The sequence below is a fragment of the Sceloporus occidentalis genome, unplaced genomic scaffold (genome assembly GCF_023333645.1).
Source record: "Sceloporus occidentalis isolate IW3139 unplaced genomic scaffold, rSceOcc1.0.p SCAF_5, whole genome shotgun sequence".
Classification (NCBI taxonomy): Eukaryota; Metazoa; Chordata; class Lepidosauria; order Squamata; family Phrynosomatidae; genus Sceloporus; species Sceloporus occidentalis.
Window position 1 is genome coordinate 44,435,707 of NW_028316985.1, and position 19,516 is coordinate 44,455,222.

General features: G+C 39.9%; 1 protein-coding gene across 3 annotated transcripts in view; it reads right to left on the bottom strand.

Moving 5' to 3' along the window:
* The window catches only part of CRADD (CARD and death domain containing adaptor protein), a 99,865-nt gene that overhangs the window by 24,405 nt on the left and 55,944 nt on the right, over positions 1-19,516 (bottom strand). For 2 of the 3 annotated variants that reach the window (XM_089523965.1, XM_089523964.1), the window contains exon 3: positions 14,393-14,574. In XM_089523965.1, the coding sequence (XP_089380091.1) occupies positions 14,393-14,574 (182 nt within the window). Of the gene's footprint in view, positions 1-12,475; positions 14,575-19,516 lie in introns of those variants that run through there. The other variant, XM_089523966.1, reaches the window with a different exon arrangement.

Here is a 19,516-nt window from a genome sequence, read left to right on the forward strand (position 1 = left end):
CCTAAGAAACATGCATTTATATTAACATTTTTTAAAAATGATCAAATTTTTTCGCATGTCCTCCATTTTTAAAAAAATGTGTCCTACATTTGAAAATGTTGTTCTATATTATTTAATTATTTATCCCCCCACCACCACCCGTTGTCTGGGGGACAGCAACCCGGCCCTCGGCTCAAAAAGGTTGCCTACCCCTGGAATATACAATGAACAGTATAAATATTGGTAATGCAGAGGCTACTCCTAAGCTATTCTGCAGTGTGTTAATTAAAAAAACAAGATGTTGTCTTGTAAACATTTCCAGTAGCTGCTGCATTTTGTGCCATAAGGTATTAATAAGTCCTTAACCATTTTCACCCCTCCTACACTTCTGTTTCTATTATCTTAGCATCAGGTAATATTTATCTGCCAATATTCTTGTGCCCCATAGTGCAGCAACTTGAATCTTTAATTGGTTTAGAAATAGCCTTATTTAGGCTTTTATCAGCTTCTCTCTTTAATTTATGCAGCTGGTAGCTGAGATTCCAATGTTCATTCCATGCAGTGCCCAAAGAAACAAACACTGACGCACACACTGCGCCAAAATATTCACACTGTGCCCTGATGTTCTAAGAATAAAAACAAGATGGAACAAATGCCTGATATTGCCAGCACAGTTGCTTCCTCATTATGTGCAATGACATTTTCTGAGTAAATTATCAAAACAATCTTGAGGAAATTAAAGAGACGTATTAATTTAGGAGACATCCCATTTAAGTTATTTCAGTGTCCAGTTGCACATGACTTGGGTTCTGCACTGGAATGAAAACATTTCTATTTCCATCCCCATGGGACAGTTCCTGTGTCATATGAGAATTATATGTCCTGGCATCACTGTTGCAGAATCTTCAAGAAGCTGTCCCAGCAAAGCACATTGCAAACACCTAGACTGGCTCTCCTATCAATGCTCAATGCCAGGAAGTCGTTGCTTTAATATCCCAGAATGCCCCTGATATATAGTGCCACTGCAGCACTTCTTGTACATTTAAATGGTCAAACAAATTAGAGTTGTTCATTGGTAAGTGGTTAAGAGACAAGAGGAACAAGGCTAGCTGTGTCATTAGGAAAAGCATAGTACTTACCCTGAGCCTAAATATATCAAGGCACCAGATCCCATCTGATATTGGAAGCTAAGCAGGATCAGTCCTGGTTAGTACATGGAAGGATGACTGCCAAATAATACCAGGTGCTGTAGGATCAGAGTGACTAGATGTCTGCCTTTCCCTGGACATATCCTACACTTCAACCTTCTGTCTGGGAGGAACTTCAAAATGTTTTCCATTTTGAGCATGTTTGACACCTGGTGCTGATCATTTTTTTAACACCCTCATTCCCCCACCAAAGAGAAAAACATGGCTGGGGAGGGGTAATTTTAACAAAAATAAGTTCATCAGAAAAAATATATTTGAGTCCATGACAAAAGACCATAGTAATATAGGACCGTAGCATTAATTTCTCACACAAGCAAAATTACGCTCAAATTTCTGCAACACAGATTGCAACCATAAATGGAGAGAGAAATCCTAGAGGTCCAAGTGGGGTTCAGCAAAGGAAGAGGCACTATAGACTACATTGCAAACATAAAATAGGTAACGGAGCACACCAAGGAATTCTGAATGAAAATCAGCATGTGTTTTAAAGACTATATAAAGCCTTTGACTAGATCATGAAAAACTATGGAATGTTCTTAACTACATGGGAGTGCCACCACATCTCACAGTCATGATGAGAAATTTGTACTTAGGACAAGAGGCTACTGTCAAAACAGAATGTGGAGAAACAGAATGGTTCCCAATTGGCAAAAGGGTCAGGCAAAGCTGTAAGCAGAAAATTTCAAATGAAGAGCAGGCTTGGACACAGAAGAAGGAGGAGTAAGATAGGAGAAAGGAATGTCAACAATCTAAGATATACAAATGATATCATAGTACTATCAGAAAACATCACAGACCTGGAACAACTACTAAGGAAGATCAAGGAAGAAAGTGGAAAGGCAGGATTACTGCTAAACATAAAGAAAAGAAAAATAACGACCATGGAGGATCTACACAAATTCAACCTAAACAATGAGAAAATTGAAATAGTAAAATAGTTCTGTTGACAAGGTTGTCAAGTTGTGGGAACATGAAAGTTAGAACTGTACAAGCCACTGCATCTCCCATCACCATGTATGGATATGAAAGCTGGTTAGTGAAGAAAGCAGATAAGAAGAATATAAACTTATTTGAGCTGTGTTGCTGGAGAAGAATGTTGAGGATACAGCCAAAAAGATAAACAAATGTGTTCTAGAACAGATCAAGCCAGATATCTCCCTGGAAACCAAGATGATTAAGCTGAGACTATTGTACTTGGGCCACATCATCAGAAGGCACGACTCACTGGAAAAGACGATAAGGCTAGAAAAGATGGAGCGATGTAAAAAAAAAGAGGAAGACTGCATGCTAGATGGATGGACTCTATTAAGGAGGTCACAAATATGAATTTGCAGGATCTCAGAAGAACAGTGAAGAACAGGGTTGCTGTGAGTTAACATTAACAACAAAGAGAATAAAATACAATATATGTAATATAGCTGTAAATAAACCATATGAAATGAATTTATATTTATATTAGTGTTTTTAGCTTTTATTGTGTAATGTCCTACATTTTCATTTAAGGTTCTACATTTTGCAGTGACTTGTCTTCCATTGCAGTTATGATATCTGGTCACCCTGTGTGGACTATATTTCAGAGGAATATAAACCATCGCTGAGTATTCCTTGAACTCCCTCCTACATTAGTCTATTGCCTCCAGGAGGACATTGTGCCATCATTGGCATCCAAATAAGAACTGCGGCCAGCTGAAAATACATTCAAATTAGCCCTGTTGTGACAAATTGAGAGTGAAAGCTGTTAATAATTGTATGGAAAGAGAATTTTGAGAGAATGTGCTTCTTACGGAGTTTCAGGCACCTGGCAGACAAATAATCCCAGGGTGTTTGGGCTACACATCAGTTTAAATATCAGTAGTATAAATAGTCAAAGGATTTGAATTGACACTTAAATTAAGTGAACAGTAGCACATATTACAGATCATAAGCACCTGAGCTAATGTTGTTACAGGTAAACATGCCATAGTGACTAATGTTATAAATAAATAGTAAATAACATGCTGTGTTTCCACTATGAGAGGGAGCCATCAGGCAGACCCAGCAACATCGGGGACTGTCTGAAGGAAGAGGCCCCTCCCTCCTCAACTGTCATCTCGGCCTCAGAGGGAGCCATCAGGCAGACCCAGCAACATCGGGGACTGTCTGAAGGAAGAGGCCCCTCCCTCCTCAACTGTCATCTCGGCCTCAGAGGGAGCCATCAGGCAGACCCAGCAACATCGGGGACTGTCTGAAGGAAGAGGCCCCTCCCTCCTCAACTGTCATCTCGGCCTCAGAGGGAGCCATCAGGCAGACCCAGCAACATCGGGGACTGTCTGAAGGAAGAGGCCCCTCCCTCCTCAACTGTCATCTCGGCCTCAGAGGGAGGCATCAGGCAGACCCAGCAACATCGGGGACTGTCTGAAGGAAGAGGCCCCTCCCTCCTCAACTGTCATCTCGGCCTCAGAGGGAGCCATCAGGCAGACCCAGCAACATCAGGGACTGCCTGAAGGAAGAGGCCCCTCCCTCCTCAACTGTCATCTCGGCCTCAGAGGGAGTCATCAGGCAGACCCAGCAACATCAGGGACTGCCTGAAGGAAGAGGCCCCTCCCTCCTCAACTGTCATCTCGGCCTCAGAGGGAGTCATCAGGCAGACCCAGCAACATCAAGGACTGCCTGAAGGAAGAGGCCCCTCCCTCCTCAACTGTCATCTCGGCCTCAGAGGGAGCCATCAGGCAGACCCAGCAACATCAGGGACTGTCTGAAGGAAGAGGCTCCTCCCTCCTCAACTGTCATCTTGGCCTCAGAGGGAGAGATCAGGCAGACCCAGCAACATCAGGGACTGTCTGAAGGAAGAGGCCCCTCCCTCCTCAACTGTCATCTCGGCCTCAGAGGGAGCCATCAGGCAGACCCAGCAACATCAGGGACTGTCTGAAGGAAGAGGCCCCTCCCTCCTCAACTGTCATCTCGGCCTCAGAGGGAGGCATCAGGCAGACCCAGCAACATCAGGGACTGTCTGAAGGAAGAGGCCCCTCCCTCCTCAACTGTCATCTCGGCCTCAGAGGGAGCCATCAGGCAGACCAGCAACATCTTGGACTGCCTGAAGGAAGAGGCCCCTCCCTCCTCAACTGTCATCTCGGCCTCAGAGGGAGCCATCAGGCAGACCCAGCAACATCGGGGACTGCCTGAAGGAAGAGGCCCCTCCCTCCTCAACTGTCATCTCGGCCTCAGAGGGAGCCATCAGGCAGACCCAGCAACATCGGGGACTGCCTGAAGGAAGAGGCCCCTCCCTCCTCAACTGTCATCTCGGCCTCAGAGGGAGCCATCAGGCAGACCCAGCAACATCGGGGACTGCCTGAAGGAAGAGGCCCCTCCCTCCTCAACTGTCATCTCGGCCTCAGAGGGAGCCATCAGGCAGACCCAGCAACATCAGGGACTGCCTGAAGGAAGAGGCCCCTCCCTCCTCAACTGTCATCTCGGCCTCAGAGGGAGCCATCAGGCAGACCCAGCAACATCGGGGACTGCCTGAAGGAAGAGGCCCCTCCCTCCTCAACTGTCATCTCGGCCTCAGAGGGAGCCATCAGGCAGACCCAGCAACATCATGGACTGCCTGAAGGAAGAGGCCCCTCCCTCCTCAACTGTCATCTTGGCCTCAGAGGGAGCCATCAGGCAGACCCAGCAACATCTTGGACTGCCTGAAGGACGAGACTTCTCCCTCCTTTAACTGTATTTTGTTTTGTATTAAGATTTTACTGTACACCGCTATGATCATCGCGGAATAGCAGTCTATAAATAAAACATATTATTATTATTATTATTATAAATAGCAATAGTGCAGTAGCTCTCATGAAGAATGTAAATTTAAAATTCTTCTTTGATTTAATGACATTCTTGCTAACACTTGAAGAAATAGCTGCATTTTGCAATTATTTTGCTTCCTGTCCTGTCCTGTTCCAAGACAGTCACCAATGAGTTTGTGGGACTCAAGGAATTTGTAACATGTTTTGAGGCCTCCTCTTAAAGAAAAGCTAATTAGAAAGTGAGATTATTACCCACTTTCTGTCTCCTCCTCCCGCTTGCCCCCTTTGTCCTCAGCTTCAGTTGCTGCAAACTATGTTCAAAGTGCAAAAGTAGTAAACATTCAGTTAATTCAGCAAGAGAAGAGAGCAGGAATCAGTATGTTTCCTTTCCCAGTAGGCTCAGGCAAAAGTAAACTGCTGCAGCTTTCCTTTGCTTGTCTCTTCTTTGTCATTTATAACTTTTGGCCTCTTGATCACATTCTAATGTTGTTTGGTTACAGGTGCCCTGGTTTTCATCTGTGAAATGTTGAAGGGTATTTCCTGACTATATACCTACTCATGCCAGTAAGGGATAATATGTATAACACAGACACACACAGACCCAAGGATGGTGTCAGAATTAGTCTTAAGAGACTTCAACTAAATTCTGGAAAGAACAGGTTGAAATTATACTGCCCATTCTGTAAATGTATGCTGCCAGCCTGTTGATCCATTCATAGAAAATTTTATTATCAAAGGAGAAGCGTATGAACACAGTGTACAAATTCTTTTCTTGGAAATGATACAAAGAAGATATTTTGTTGTGAGATTCTATACACACACAAATGTACTGAAGGCTTTGAAAATGACTGAATGTTTGCTTGGAAGGGGAAGAGCTTTACTCTACAATAGATTCCCAGAGAACTCTGTTTTGTCAAGGCAGAAATTACCCCTTTAGGTTTGCCTTTAGATTCTATGTCAGGTAGGCAGAGATAGGAAAGTTAGTGAAGGAGTTACAGTGTATTACATTTATACTGAAAATGAAACACTTCATGACACTTATAATAATACTAACTTTGTGTTTAAGCTTATATTATCATAAGAAAATATGACTGAAAGGAGGATAAAGAATCTATTTACTCACTGCATACCTGTTTTGAGGTTTTGAAACTCTAGTTCTTTACTGCTTACTCAGTGAAAAGGAATGTGTAAGGTTAGAAATAAATGGAGGGAGGGGAAGAATGCAGGAAATAATTTTTTTAACCTATGAGAATAACCTTAAAGCCACACACCATTAATAATCATTGTTATTTGAACAAGAGGTCACTTATAGCCCTTGGTTATCAATAGCTCTGCTCAGGCCTTGCAGACTCAGTGCCCTGACTTCCTTCCTTCCTTCATTTATTTTATTTATTATTTATTTACAGTATTTATACCCCGCCCTTCAGCCCTAATGGCTATCAAACCGGCTTACAATTATTATTTTAATTAGACAGTTCCCTGCCCTCAGGCTTACAATCTAAAAAAGACACAACACAAAAGGAGAAAGGAATGGTGGTGGGGAAGGGGATCAGGTCCAGCAGTTCTTCGCTCCTTCTGGGGCCTGGACCAAGGCAGATGGACTGGAGGGAGGGCTCTGCTTCTTAATGGAGGCCAGGCCCAATGGCGTTGGGCCCGTCCTTTCACTCCCTCCAGGCCAGAAGATAACAGTTATTAAACCAATTCATCTCTAATGTGGGTTTCCTCTTATCATACTGCTTTCCATTTTACCATTACATTTAGTTATTACATATTACAATAAAAATAAAAAATATTGCATACATGATTGATATTATTATTTATTAGGAAGAAAAGGGCAATGTTCCTACTGTTGACCAATATGAGAAATTCCATTATCAGTCAGAAATATTTGGGACCAAAACCGTGAGAGTTAAGGTGTCCAGTATCTGCTGCTTCAAGGGAGTAAAGTTTGCAATATGATGGTGGCAAATGCTAAGAGGTGATGGAGAGGAAAACAGTTCAACAAAAAGTGGAATTGCTCAGTGAGAACTTTGCCTTTGTTCTCTTCCCAAACAAAAAAACTGCTCAGCTTGGTGAAAATGAAGCAGTGAGGGAGTTGCAACTCAGAATAGGTAAAGAGATGGTTCACAAACACATAGAAACTTCATGTGAAATTGTCTCCAGGTCCAGATGAACTGTATAGTACAAGGGTACTAAAGGAAGCTGTAGATCTAACATCAGAGCCTCTGTCTATAGTCTTTGAAAATGTTTGGAATATATTTGGAAGCAGGCAAATGTCCCCATTTCTAAAAAGAGGGAAAAGGTTGACCTGGGCAACTACAGTCTGTCAGCTAGACACTGATACCAGGAAAGGCTCTAGAGCTGGTCATTAACCAGTCAATCTGTGAGCACTTAATAAGAGCCAGCCTGGGCTTCTCAAAAACATGTCATGCTACATTAATCATATTTCTTTCTTTCTTTCTTTCTTTGATAGTGTTAGAAGTTGGTACTGGTGGGAAAATCCATCATTCTCTCTCACCTTTGCTTTTAGAGCAACTGATGTTTAGATAGGGCAGAATTTCCTGCATTTGAAACCTTTCTGTTTTTCTCATCTAAAGTGTCTCCATTTGCTGTTCCTAGCCATTGGAATGCATAGTCAGAAATACCTTTGTGTATCCAAGTAACTAGACCATATAACCCAGGAAAGTTCCTAGGGTCATCGGTCATTCAAAGATCCCCCTTCTCAGTCTCCACTTCTTCTCTTCTCCTTCAGCCATGCTTTGCTACCCTTTTGTTTCTCAACAAACAAGATGGTGACTCAAGAATGAAGCTTTTCCTTTTACCTAATTAATCCTTTCATTAGCCAGCTAGGATGTGGCTCTTCATCATATAAAAATGTAAGATCAATTTGTTAATTGAATAAATATACATATTTATTCCAAAATAAGTGAACTTATTTGAACTTATCTAGGCACTTCTATGTTTCAGGATACAAACTTAGAAAAAGTTTGTTAACTTTTTCGAAGTTTGTATCCTGAAACATAGAAGTGCCTAGATAAGTGAACTTATTTGAACTTATTTTGGAATAAATATGTATATGGAGCAGGGACATAAATAACCTAAAGACACCAGATGCAGATGGATCTTGGAAGCTAAGCAGGATCAGCTCTGGTTGGTACTATATTTGGATGGGAGACCACCATTCAGTACCAGGTGCTGTAAGCTATATTTCAGAGGAAGGAACTGGCAAAACTTCCTCTGAGTAGTCTGCCTATGAAAACCCTGTGAAATTCAAGAGGCCACCATATGTTGACAAGCAACTTGAAGGCACACAAAGGTATGTGAAATATTGTTAATGTAGATAGGACATGACTGTACAGGCACAAAACACTAGCAAAGTATGTAGACAGTAAATCTCTTCCAATTTTGGACCTCTACGTTACAAATGTAAGATATATGCAAATCTCAAAAGCAAACAAATCTACACACAAGAACTAAAGGAAGAAGGGTTTTTTCCCCCTCAAATCTGAGATGCTTTTCTTCAATATTAATCCTATTTTAGGGAAATCAGAGATAGAGGAGCAATCTAAAATGCATTCTGGTGGAGTCATCTGGAGCAGAGTGTTCAGTTTGGGGCTCCTCATTTTAAGAAAGATATAGACAAGTTGGAAAAGTTTTATAGAAGGTCTATAAGGATGATGATGATAAGAAGTATGGAGAACAAAATATATGAGAGAGGGTCATGGGGCAAGTTCAGCTTGGTGCAAAGACAACTGAGAGGTGATGATTGCCCTTTTTAAATACCTCAAAGGCTGTTATACAGGGGTGGAGGCAGGCCTGTTCTCTATTGCCTCAGACAGTAGGACCAGGTCTAATGGTTTTAAGTTAGAAGAGGATAGATTTTGATTGAACATTCTGGCAGTAAGAGCAGTTCAGCAGTGGAACCAATTGCCTTTGGATGTCTTCCAAAGAAGAGACAGCAGGAAACAAACAGGATATTTTACCCGTTGTTCTGTAGAAGTGGTATTTTGTGTGTTGGTTGTGCCATTGGTGTGTTGTTTTGATAATATGTATGTTTTGGGTTGTGCCCTTTCTGGAAGGAGAGATGGTGTTTTAGTGGAAGACACCAGTTCTCCTTCAGTGAAATGGCTGTTTTGCAGTGGATGGTGGTCTTCCATCCAAATAATACAGATGGTATTATACACCCTTAAGGTTAGCAAAAATTTATAATTTACAAGACAAAAATTGCTGGAAATGCCATATAAAAATTGGGTCATATCACCATGTTTGATGGTCAGGCCCAGAAATAAAAAGATACTGGGTAGAAATACACAAAGCAATAGAACAGATCTTGAACACAAAATTCCCAAGCACCCCTGAATTCTACCTCCTTAATATGATACATGATTTGCAAGCAGATATAGAAAAGAGACATTGGAGAATGGTGCTGTACCTAATAACAGCAACACGAATCAGCTAAATACTGGAAATCAGAAAAGATACCTAAAATAGAGGAATGGATTGGAAAAATATTAGAATTAAAAGAAATTGACAAAATAACGATTTGGAAAAAGAAAAAAACCTTAGATAACTGGGAGAAAGAATGGGTACCTGTTCTAAAATATCTGAAAGATATTTGAGGATTAACAATATATAAATGAAAATAAGAGCCATAAAGGGAGCAGATATAAGGAAAAGAAGATGAAGCAAAAGAAGAATAAGGAAAAAGTAAGAAAATAATTCTGAATTAAGAAAGATATGTATGTAAAGTCATATTAACAACTGTATTATTTATGTAGTTTTATTTGAGAAGGATAAACTTTATATGGAAAAATGAATAATTAGGAAGCCAAGAAGACAAGAATGAAGAATGAAAATAAGAAGATATGAAGACATGAAGATAATAAATAAGTGGATAATTTATATATAAGCTTTATGTAATAAATCATGTAAATGAAAATAAACAAAGATTATGTGCAAAAAAGAAGAAGAATAAAGAAATGGCTGTTTTGTTGTGCATGCCTACAAAACACTCCCCCTTGGCCCAGAATTCCAAAAACAACAAAATTCTGTGGCACCTTCAACTCATGAAATCATTATGGCATACTGTGAAGTCAAAGGCTTTCATGGCCGGCATCCATAGTTTTTTGTGGGTATTTTGGGTTATGTGTGGCCATGTTCTAGAAGAGTTTATTCCTGATGTTTCACCAGCATCTCTGGCTAGCATTCTCTGAAGATGCCAGTAACAGATACTGGCAAAACATCAGGAATAAACTCTTCTAGAACATGGCTACATAGCTTGAACCCCCCCCCCCCCCCAAAAAAAAAAAAAAAAGATCATGTCATACACTTTCATGACCCTACAGCCCACTTCACTACAAGCCAAACATGGTCAGAGACTCCTAAGTCGGCACAAGACAGAAAAAGTTGCTGTCTAGTAGCCCACAGCATAATGCTAAAATACAGAAAGATTAATATGTTCACTGAAGAATACAATTATAATTACTCTGTGTAAAATATTGTTCAACACAAATTCAACACCATATTTAAAAGCTGACAGCAAAGTCAAGTATGAAGATGTTAGTTATTAAGATGCCTTATTCTAATAATTCACTCCACATTATCCATCTGGTGAGGCTGAGTCAATAGAAGGAAAAACAAAATTATTATGTCATTCATTTTATGTAAACCTGAAGCTAAGGTCTAACTTTATTTTTTAATTTTTTGTACAGCACCTGGGGAATTCATCTGCAATGATCATCATCATCACCATATTCTTTCTTTAGAGCTTTGGTCTTTAGTTTTTGAAAAGCATGGTTACAAGCAGTCTCATGTATATGAAAACTGACTCTCCTCATATTTAATTAACCTTCAAGCATGAAAGAGTGCTTTAGCAACTGTTGCTAGTTACACAGATTATTGCATAGGAAACTGGTTGTTTTCATCTAAAATAATATTTTTTAATTGTCACAAGAGAGTTGTAAACAGATCTGTGTTCCATAACCAGTATTTAGGCAGCAGTTTCACCAAAATTCAATGTTATTAGATTGTCATGGCAGATATAGCCCAAGATTTTTTAATATTTGCTCCGGTCTGCCGCTTTCCCACAAGCCTACAGCCAGTATTTTTGTGATAGCTTCTGTTCTCCATTTTCATGCCAGATTAAAACGGATTTGCACAGAATCATGAATTGTTTCTATCCAAAACTCATGTACATTTGAGTTTTGCTGAATGTGGTCTTTTAATTCCGTGTGTAAACATTCAAAGTTTGTATTGGTTTCTACTTTTCCTAATAATTTTGCCAAGGATTTAAAATACCCCCCAATCGATTAGAATGTTTAAAACAATCTTTATATAAATACTGCACATATATTCTTTATTTAGAAGAAAGAAAAGTTATGTGACAGTATGACCTGTATCTGTGGGAGTGCTACCTGCAGTTTTACTTATTCATGTCTGAAAAAAATATGTCCTCTCTTGGAATTTTCTAAGTAATCTATGGTCCAAAACACACTGGAAAAATAATCCAGTTTGAGACCACTTTAACTGCCCTGGCTCAATGCTAGGGAATTCTGGGAACTATGGTTTTGTGAGACATTTAGCCTTCACTGTTAGAGAGCTCTGGTGCTCAAATAAACTACAATTCCTAGAATTCCCAACACTGAGCCAACACTGGATTATTTCTGCCGTGTGTTTTGGATCTATGGTATGCGTCCACCAGAAGATGGGCTGGAAAAAATTCATTTCAATAGGGTTCAGTATTACAGTGCACCCTTTTTTTATGCGGAGGATCCATTCTGGACCCCCCGCCGCATAAAAAAAGTGTATGCTCGGGCCCCATTGAAAATAATGGGGCTCGTGCATGGCGTGGTGCATGGCGGTGCGGCGGCGCGCGCATGCCACAGGCACACACCCCATTACTCTTAATGGGACACACTGCCCCTTGTGCTCTGCGTGCTCCCGCGGGCTACCTGACAGCTTTCGCCGTATGCTGAAAGCCGTGTATGGTGCATCTGCGTATGATGCAGGCGCACTGTATCTGTTTTTTTACGGTTCCATGCTAAGCCCAGGAATATTCATATTACAGATAATAGATCATACTGAGAGTCAGCTGCTTATTCAGACCATTATGTGATTTTGCTGTGATTAAAAGTGACCTGAGATATCACATTTCTTATTCACTTTGCTACATCAACTCATCGGTTTAAAGAGTACGCTTAATTACTGGTCCAACACAAACACATCCCATTCCAGGCAATGCTGGTTTCGATATGAGCTATGCCTTTGTTCAATCCTATGTAAAATTAGGCACACTTAAATCTACTGATTTCAATGAACCTGGGCATGTCCAATTGTACTAACTGTACCAATGATTGAGTTGCATGAGAAGCCACATACTATATTCTTCCTCTTTAAAGAGTGCAGTACTAAGATGGTAACAACTACAGTACAGTGCAGAATAATCCAAACTAAAACTATATATCAAATAATAGCAAAGAAATATGGCAAGAACTTATATATCAAAATTTAGTTTATTTTTCAGTGTTTAGTACATATTGGTTTTAATACCCAAAATGTATATGAGTGTGTTTTTAGGGATTGCAGCTCTCCAAATAACAATACATATGCTCTTAAATCAACATTAAATGAAGACAGCTGCCCAGCCTCCTACAGTAATACAGATGCAATGTTTGGCACCCATAAATGTTACTGCTCTTTCATTTGTGAGGAATTTCTGAAGTTCACAAATACCCAAACACAGAGAGATCCTTAAATATATATATGCTGTTCTAACAAAAAATAACCTTTTCAGTTAAAAAGTAGAAATCGGAAACTAATATCCATGTTAACTTAATGCAATGGACAGGAATAGAACCTCCTTTTTGATGGATAGGAAAGCTGCGCGTCAACTGATTGGAAGCTCATATGGACAGGGACACATGAGTCATCAGCTAAGATATGGCTGAGGCAAGAGGCAGCATGACTCACTGACTGGTTAAGACAAAGTTAGGAAATGTGTAGTTTTCCAGATATTGTTGGAATACAGCTTTCATATTTCTTCAACATCAGTCAGGAGTTGTTATACAAAAATAACTGGAGTGCCACAAATTCTCCCCCCATACACACAGGTTAGGACCATGCCATGCTGATTCCAACAGCTTCTTTTTGCATCTTCCTAAAGTAAAAGCCATGCTAGGATTGAAAGTTAAAATCCTTGAGTACTGTGGGCCACTCAGTAGCTAGAGCCCCATTCTAGTTGCAGCACTGCCTTACTAGCTCATCTACTATTAAGAACAACTAAAACCAAGAACCAGAGAGAGGTTTTGGGCACTGCCAAAGAAATACACATATTCAGTGAGGTTCCTGATTCTCATTCCCCAGCCTGCACTGTCATACAGCAGGCTCCTATGCAGCTCTAAAAATGTTAGGGAAGATCAACTGTTTCTCATGATGTGGCATTAGAGCTCATGTTGTAATACAAATCTTATGTAAACGGAGATAAGACAACTTCATGGAACACACATCCGTCTTTATCTTGGATACAAGCTTTGCAATCTGTCAGTTGTGAAGACAGTGTGGTTTGGTTATCAGGCAGTTACCAAGGAACTGGTATTCAAACAGCAAGAGCTGTGGGGAAGAAACCCCTGCCTCTATATTCTGCTTGTGGCCTTCTTGGAAACAACTGGTTGACCAGTATCTTGGAACACATGAATTTTTGGTCTGATCAAGCAGTTATTTTAAAGTTGTAAACTCTTTGGGCAGACTGAACTACCCTTGTGGTCGCATGGATCTAATTTAATGTTGCATCATTACACTCAATAAAATAGTACTCTACCATCTCATCAAGACCTCATCAAGAGGTGACCCTGGCTTCTCAAAGAAGATACAGAAGCATAATCTCTAGCAGATTCTACCAGGTTAGTATGGCTTCGAGTAAGGCCCTGGTGGTGGACAGAATGTGTGCTACAGGAAGACTACCTTAGCTAAGTACAAAGAGACTCACTACTAGGAGAGGCACTAAATCATAAATTGATTGTAATAGTTATGTACAGAATTGGTGTAATCTACATTGATGAGGGGGTTGCTTGCATAAAAAAAATCACAGATCTCAAAGGTATTTAAAATATCATTACAATAAAAGCTATAAAGTATATGGTTAAACTTAATAGCTTTTAATGTAATGCTATTTTAAATACTTGGGAAATTACAAAGTATTTGCAATTTGAAGAAAATTAGGCATCCTCAAGCAAGTATGATTTTTCACCTTAAAAATATATATGTATGCATCTGCCAGATTTAATTTCAAATTCTTCCAGTAAGAATCATAAGGTCTCACTGAAACATCTGTTGGATTATAGAAGAATCAACTTCTCCTTGCTTCAGACTAGCACATAGACTCTCTAGAGTAGCTTTATTCCCAAAACGCTGCCTCCACAAAATAAAGGCACTCACAATCTGTGACTGAATATTGTATAGGTGATTTGCTTTGCAACGATAAATGTCATTTTGTGTCAAGCCCAGAGATAAGGCAATGCACTCCCACTCAGGTCCAAGTCTTCTAGCAAGTTTGTTAATCTGCTGATCAGTTGGTAGATTTTTCAAAGTGTGTTGCAAAATTCCAGGTATCTCATCATCTAGAAAAAGATACACATAGATAAATCATTCGGAAAAACTGAAACAACTTTTAGTGCAGTACTGAAAATTCACATAACAAAAGACAAGAGAACTTTAGAGTAGAACTCAGTATCAATGCTCCTAAACCATATGCTAACAAGATTAATCACAGAGGGCTTATAAATATATCCCATGAAATATCTATGAGGCAAACCAAATCTGTTTAAGGCTGCACCTTAAGTACCAGGAATGAACAGGGCCCCAAAATTCCTACACTATCAAACATTTTAAAACAGGTACCTGTGTTCATAATGGCCCAGGGTCGGTTGCTTTCGGTCACTTGATGCATGATTCTAGCTATTTCTAGTCTGAACTGATTGAGGATGTTCAAAAATTATTCAGCAGCCAAAAAGTGTCTCCCCCCCACCCAAAACAAAACAAAACAAACAAAAAACCCCACAGGGATTCTTCTCAAACAAGGTCAGCTCTCTAGAACACTATTTAAAATTGTCTCTAGCATTGTTAACACACAACCTGTTTTATCCCCAACTGAGAAGGTGGTGCGTTCTGTCTAACGATGCAGATAGTTCTGAGCAGCAGTTGGATTTTAACTTTCCAAATACCATACAAACCAATTAGTTTGTTTATTACACCAAAAGTATTACAGAGAAGCCCCAGAAGACCAGTGCCAGCACCAGAACAGCAGAGGTGACTGAGGAGGGAGAGGGTCCAGGTGAGAGCAGCTCCTTTAAAAACCAGCTTGCTAGCTGCATCCCCAGACGGTCCAGAAGACCAGTGCCAGTACCACCATGCGCACCTGTGAGGAGGCGGGGACCAGTGAGAGTGGCACCCCTCAAAGCCGACTCACCGATGAAGCCTCCAAGCCAGCCAGGACACAAGAGCACTCCAGCCCCAGTGCCAGAAACATCATGTGCAGGTGTGAGGAGGCAGAGACTGATGGGAGCGGCACCCCTCACAGCTGGGTCACTGGTGAAGCCTCCAAGTCAACATGAACTAATATTACAACAGCTGGAGGATATAGTAGTATAAGGTGGTTTTTAGAATCTGATAGTATTGTCTGATAGTATTTGATAATATTTGATAGTTTTCTTAATTGTTAACTATTTTATATTTTATTGTATTGTAATGAGATTTTGCCGCTGTGATTGTATTTGGATATTTGATATTGAGTTGAGAGTATATATTAATAGACTTTAATATTATTAATTTAATTGTATTTTGATTAATTTAACTAGTTAAGGTAGGGGGTTGAATTTTAGTTGTATATTTGCTAATGTAATTATTTATGTCATTGTTTATGCATCTTTGTAAACCACTTTGATCTGTTGGAAAAGCGGTATATAAATAAAATTTATTATTATTTTATTATATCACCTTGTAGAGCTGAATTTAAATGCCTGCAAATAATCCCCCAATTTAATTTTAAGACTTCAACTATACAGACCTCATTGACATAACTTCTAGTCACTCTCTTCTATCCTTACTATTCACCTCCATTTGCTTATATTAACAATTTGCCTGATGAATTGATCTGAATGTCTCAGTAGTTTGTGTATCTGTAATGTCTGAATGAAAAAATTACCCTAATACAGTGGTTCCCAAACTTTGGTCCTCCAGGTGTTTTGAACTTTAGTTCTCAGAAGCCGCAGCCAGTTTAGTCAACAATCAGAGGGCTAATGTTTGGGAACCACTGTCCTAATACAAGCTTGGATATGTCACCACTGGTGACAAATGGGGAGAGATGCTCAGAAGTAAATAAAAGATTCAAAGTGTGTTCTAAAAACTGAAAAAAGATCCAGAACTTGGAAAAGTTACTTTCTTCGGCTACAAATCTTATAATCACCAAGCCAGCACAGCTACTAGCCACGCTGCCAGCGGGATCGCAAGATCAGCAGTCCAAAAAAGTAAGGTTTCCAAGTTCTTCAAACAACTAATTGAAATTTCACTATCCCTCAACTTGAAATTATATCTTACTCTTGAAGCTCAGAATTTCAAAGATTAGTATTAGTATTAGCTTCTTTTCCAATTACAATTCACTTCTGTTGCCTTGGAAACTGCATGAAAAAGGCAGATAAATATCATTCACTGAATACTGAGTATAACTGTAGGGTCAGAATGCAGGATGGGGCATAGGAGACTAGGCAGCTCTGTACAAAACGGCCTCACTGTGATGCCTCCTTCAAAGCCTCCACCAGGTCCACAACCACCATCAAAGGAACACAGCAGCAGTAACCAAAGTAGCTAGAAATTGTCAAAATAATTTTTAGAAAATATTTTTATGATAGATATAACAAAAGCTGTTTAGCAGATGGTCTGAGCCACTCAGAATAGATTGCTATATGCATATCACAAACTGATCTTTAGAAGGAAAAGGACAGCTGGGGCTCTTTCACACTGCATAATTATTGCTCTTTGATTCCACTTTGATTACCATGGCTGCATCCAATGCAATCCTGGGATTTGTAGTCTGGTGAGGCCCTGGAACAATCTAGCAGAGAATTCTAAATGCCCTATGAACTACCACTTCAAGATTCATAGGATGCTGGCATGGTGCATAAAAGGGAATCATAGTGCTATTAATTGTCTACTGTGATGGGATCCCTGGTTTTAAAACAGCATAAACCCATCTCTGTCTTTGTTAATTGGTTAAACTAAAGAGTGTTTTTTGGGGGGCAAGACTGATTATAGTCTCTTCTCGCTTTCAACAACAAACGTAAAAGCAATGGACAGCTGTGGAGGTGGGCAATAGGGAGCAATCATGGTTTCCCTGCTCTGAAGTCATGCATCCAAACTAGGAACTCAAGCAAATTTGATTTTTTTTAACCTACACAAGGAGTAGACAGAGTGAGGCTTTCCAGATGATGCTGAACTTCCAACATAGTTCACATTTGGCTATGGTGGCTACGACTGATAAGAACTGCTGTTCAACTATAACTGGGAGGGTTGTACTTTTGCAGGACATTTTCAAGTGGTATCCAGAAGGTTCAAACTGTTGTTGTTTTGTTACTTATGCAAGGCTTACTCACCTGGTTGTTTCATTTCACATGTCCATATTGTGAAACTGGAATAAAATATTTGCTGAACATGTTGAACTGCCCTTTTTTTTTAGCATTTTAGGAACCTATCCCTATTTTTTTTCCATGTTATTTCTGCCTCTGGCACCGAATTTTATGTTAAAAAATAATGCCCAGATACATATCGGCTTCATTAACTGAGGTATACCAGTAATCTGCCATGTATTGACAAAGCAAATAATGCAGGCCATACTTGCAAAAGTACAACCCTCCCAGTTCACCTTGCAAATAAGAGTACTGGACACAGACCCTGGAGTTCGGGATCCAAATGGATGACATTGGCCATAGTGGTTCTGCATCCATGTTGCTCACAAATATTAGGGCACCTTGCCCTACTTGTCTCTACTTTAATATTTAACAATAACTTGCTATCACAGGTAAGAGACTTTAATACCTAATAAGACAATTGTCAGATAAATGTAAAATGGGCATATGATTTCTCTCTTCTTCTCTCTTTTGTTAGAATAGCATCTTTGTTATGCTCTCACACATACTACTTTTCGACATTCTGACCTCAGTGATACACTACCAAAAATCAATGGCCCTGCAAGATGGTGGTAGTTGCGTCCAAAACAGTTACCTTTTCATGGTTTGATTAAAACTAAATGCTCCCCATCAGTATTTGTCTCAGGCAATCTTGAAGAATTCTTTCAGGGGAAAAACAAAATCAGAGTTGAAGACCTTGCTTAGCAGTTACCATGTTTCCTGAGTAATTAAAATTAAATGTATGCACATGTAATTGATGTGAGATGAAAGTATCAGCAGCAGGAGTTTTGCACTATCCAGCTATGTATGACTAGGAACAGCTTGGCACAGAAGTGTCAATGGCCTGTTACAGACTGCCAAAATAAAGCTGCTTGGGGTCTCTTTGGAGGTATGCTATTTAAATGATGCATGGGTCCTAAGAGTCCGGAGGTTGCGCCAAAACCACACTACATTTCTAAGCACTGGCGTGCAGCTTTGATGCAGCTTCCGGACTCTTAGGACCCATGCATCATTTAAACAGCGTACCTCCAAAGAGACCCGAAGCAGCTTTATTTTGGCAGTCTGTAACAGGCCAATGAATACTTTGTGCATGGTTAAGGACCAGCATATTTAAATCATAAGTGCTTTTTCAATGGGCTGTGTGATTGGAAAGAAAAATGGTATCATTAGGAAAATCTGCAAGGTTAACTCTCTGTTAAAAGAATATTGCCAGGAACAGAGCAGGGAGCGGGAGGGGGGAGATTTTGTTAAGAGGTTTTAGTTAAGAGGTTTTCCGCCTGTATGGCAAAAAGTTCTTGCGCCTGTCTCTCGGCATTTACTTCAAGCTTCTTGCTTGCAATCAAGACAGGATTTCTATAAACAAGACATAGGGGTGAAAAAGCAGGCAGTTGAGGAAGCTAAGCACATGCTGAAGCTGCTATTTTCTAATGGAATACACTGGGAACGTCTCCAGTGATTCCTAAAAGGCCATATGTTCCTCGAAGCACCGCCACCATAGCAACTGCTCACCACTTGCTTTGTTTCCAGGAAAGCGCTCATCTGTGCTGTTTTCCTTGTGTCTTTTTATTAGATGGTAAACTCTGCTAGACAGGAATTCCACTCTTTTCCTCTAACATCACTGCTATTACTGCTTTTATAACTCTGTAGTGTAACCACCTCTTTCAAGTTATGGGAGTCAGGCAAGCTAACTAAAGATAATCCATTGAAATGTTTTTGCCAGCTGCATTTCCTCATTCCAGCAGAAAAGGACAAAGGCACAAGAACAAATCATTTAGAAAAATGTTGCAGGAATGTATGCTGGCACTCAAAATGGGCAAATGCATAAAATATATTTCTGTAGTTAGAAATACACATCTGATGACACTGTGTGTGAGAAAAAGAT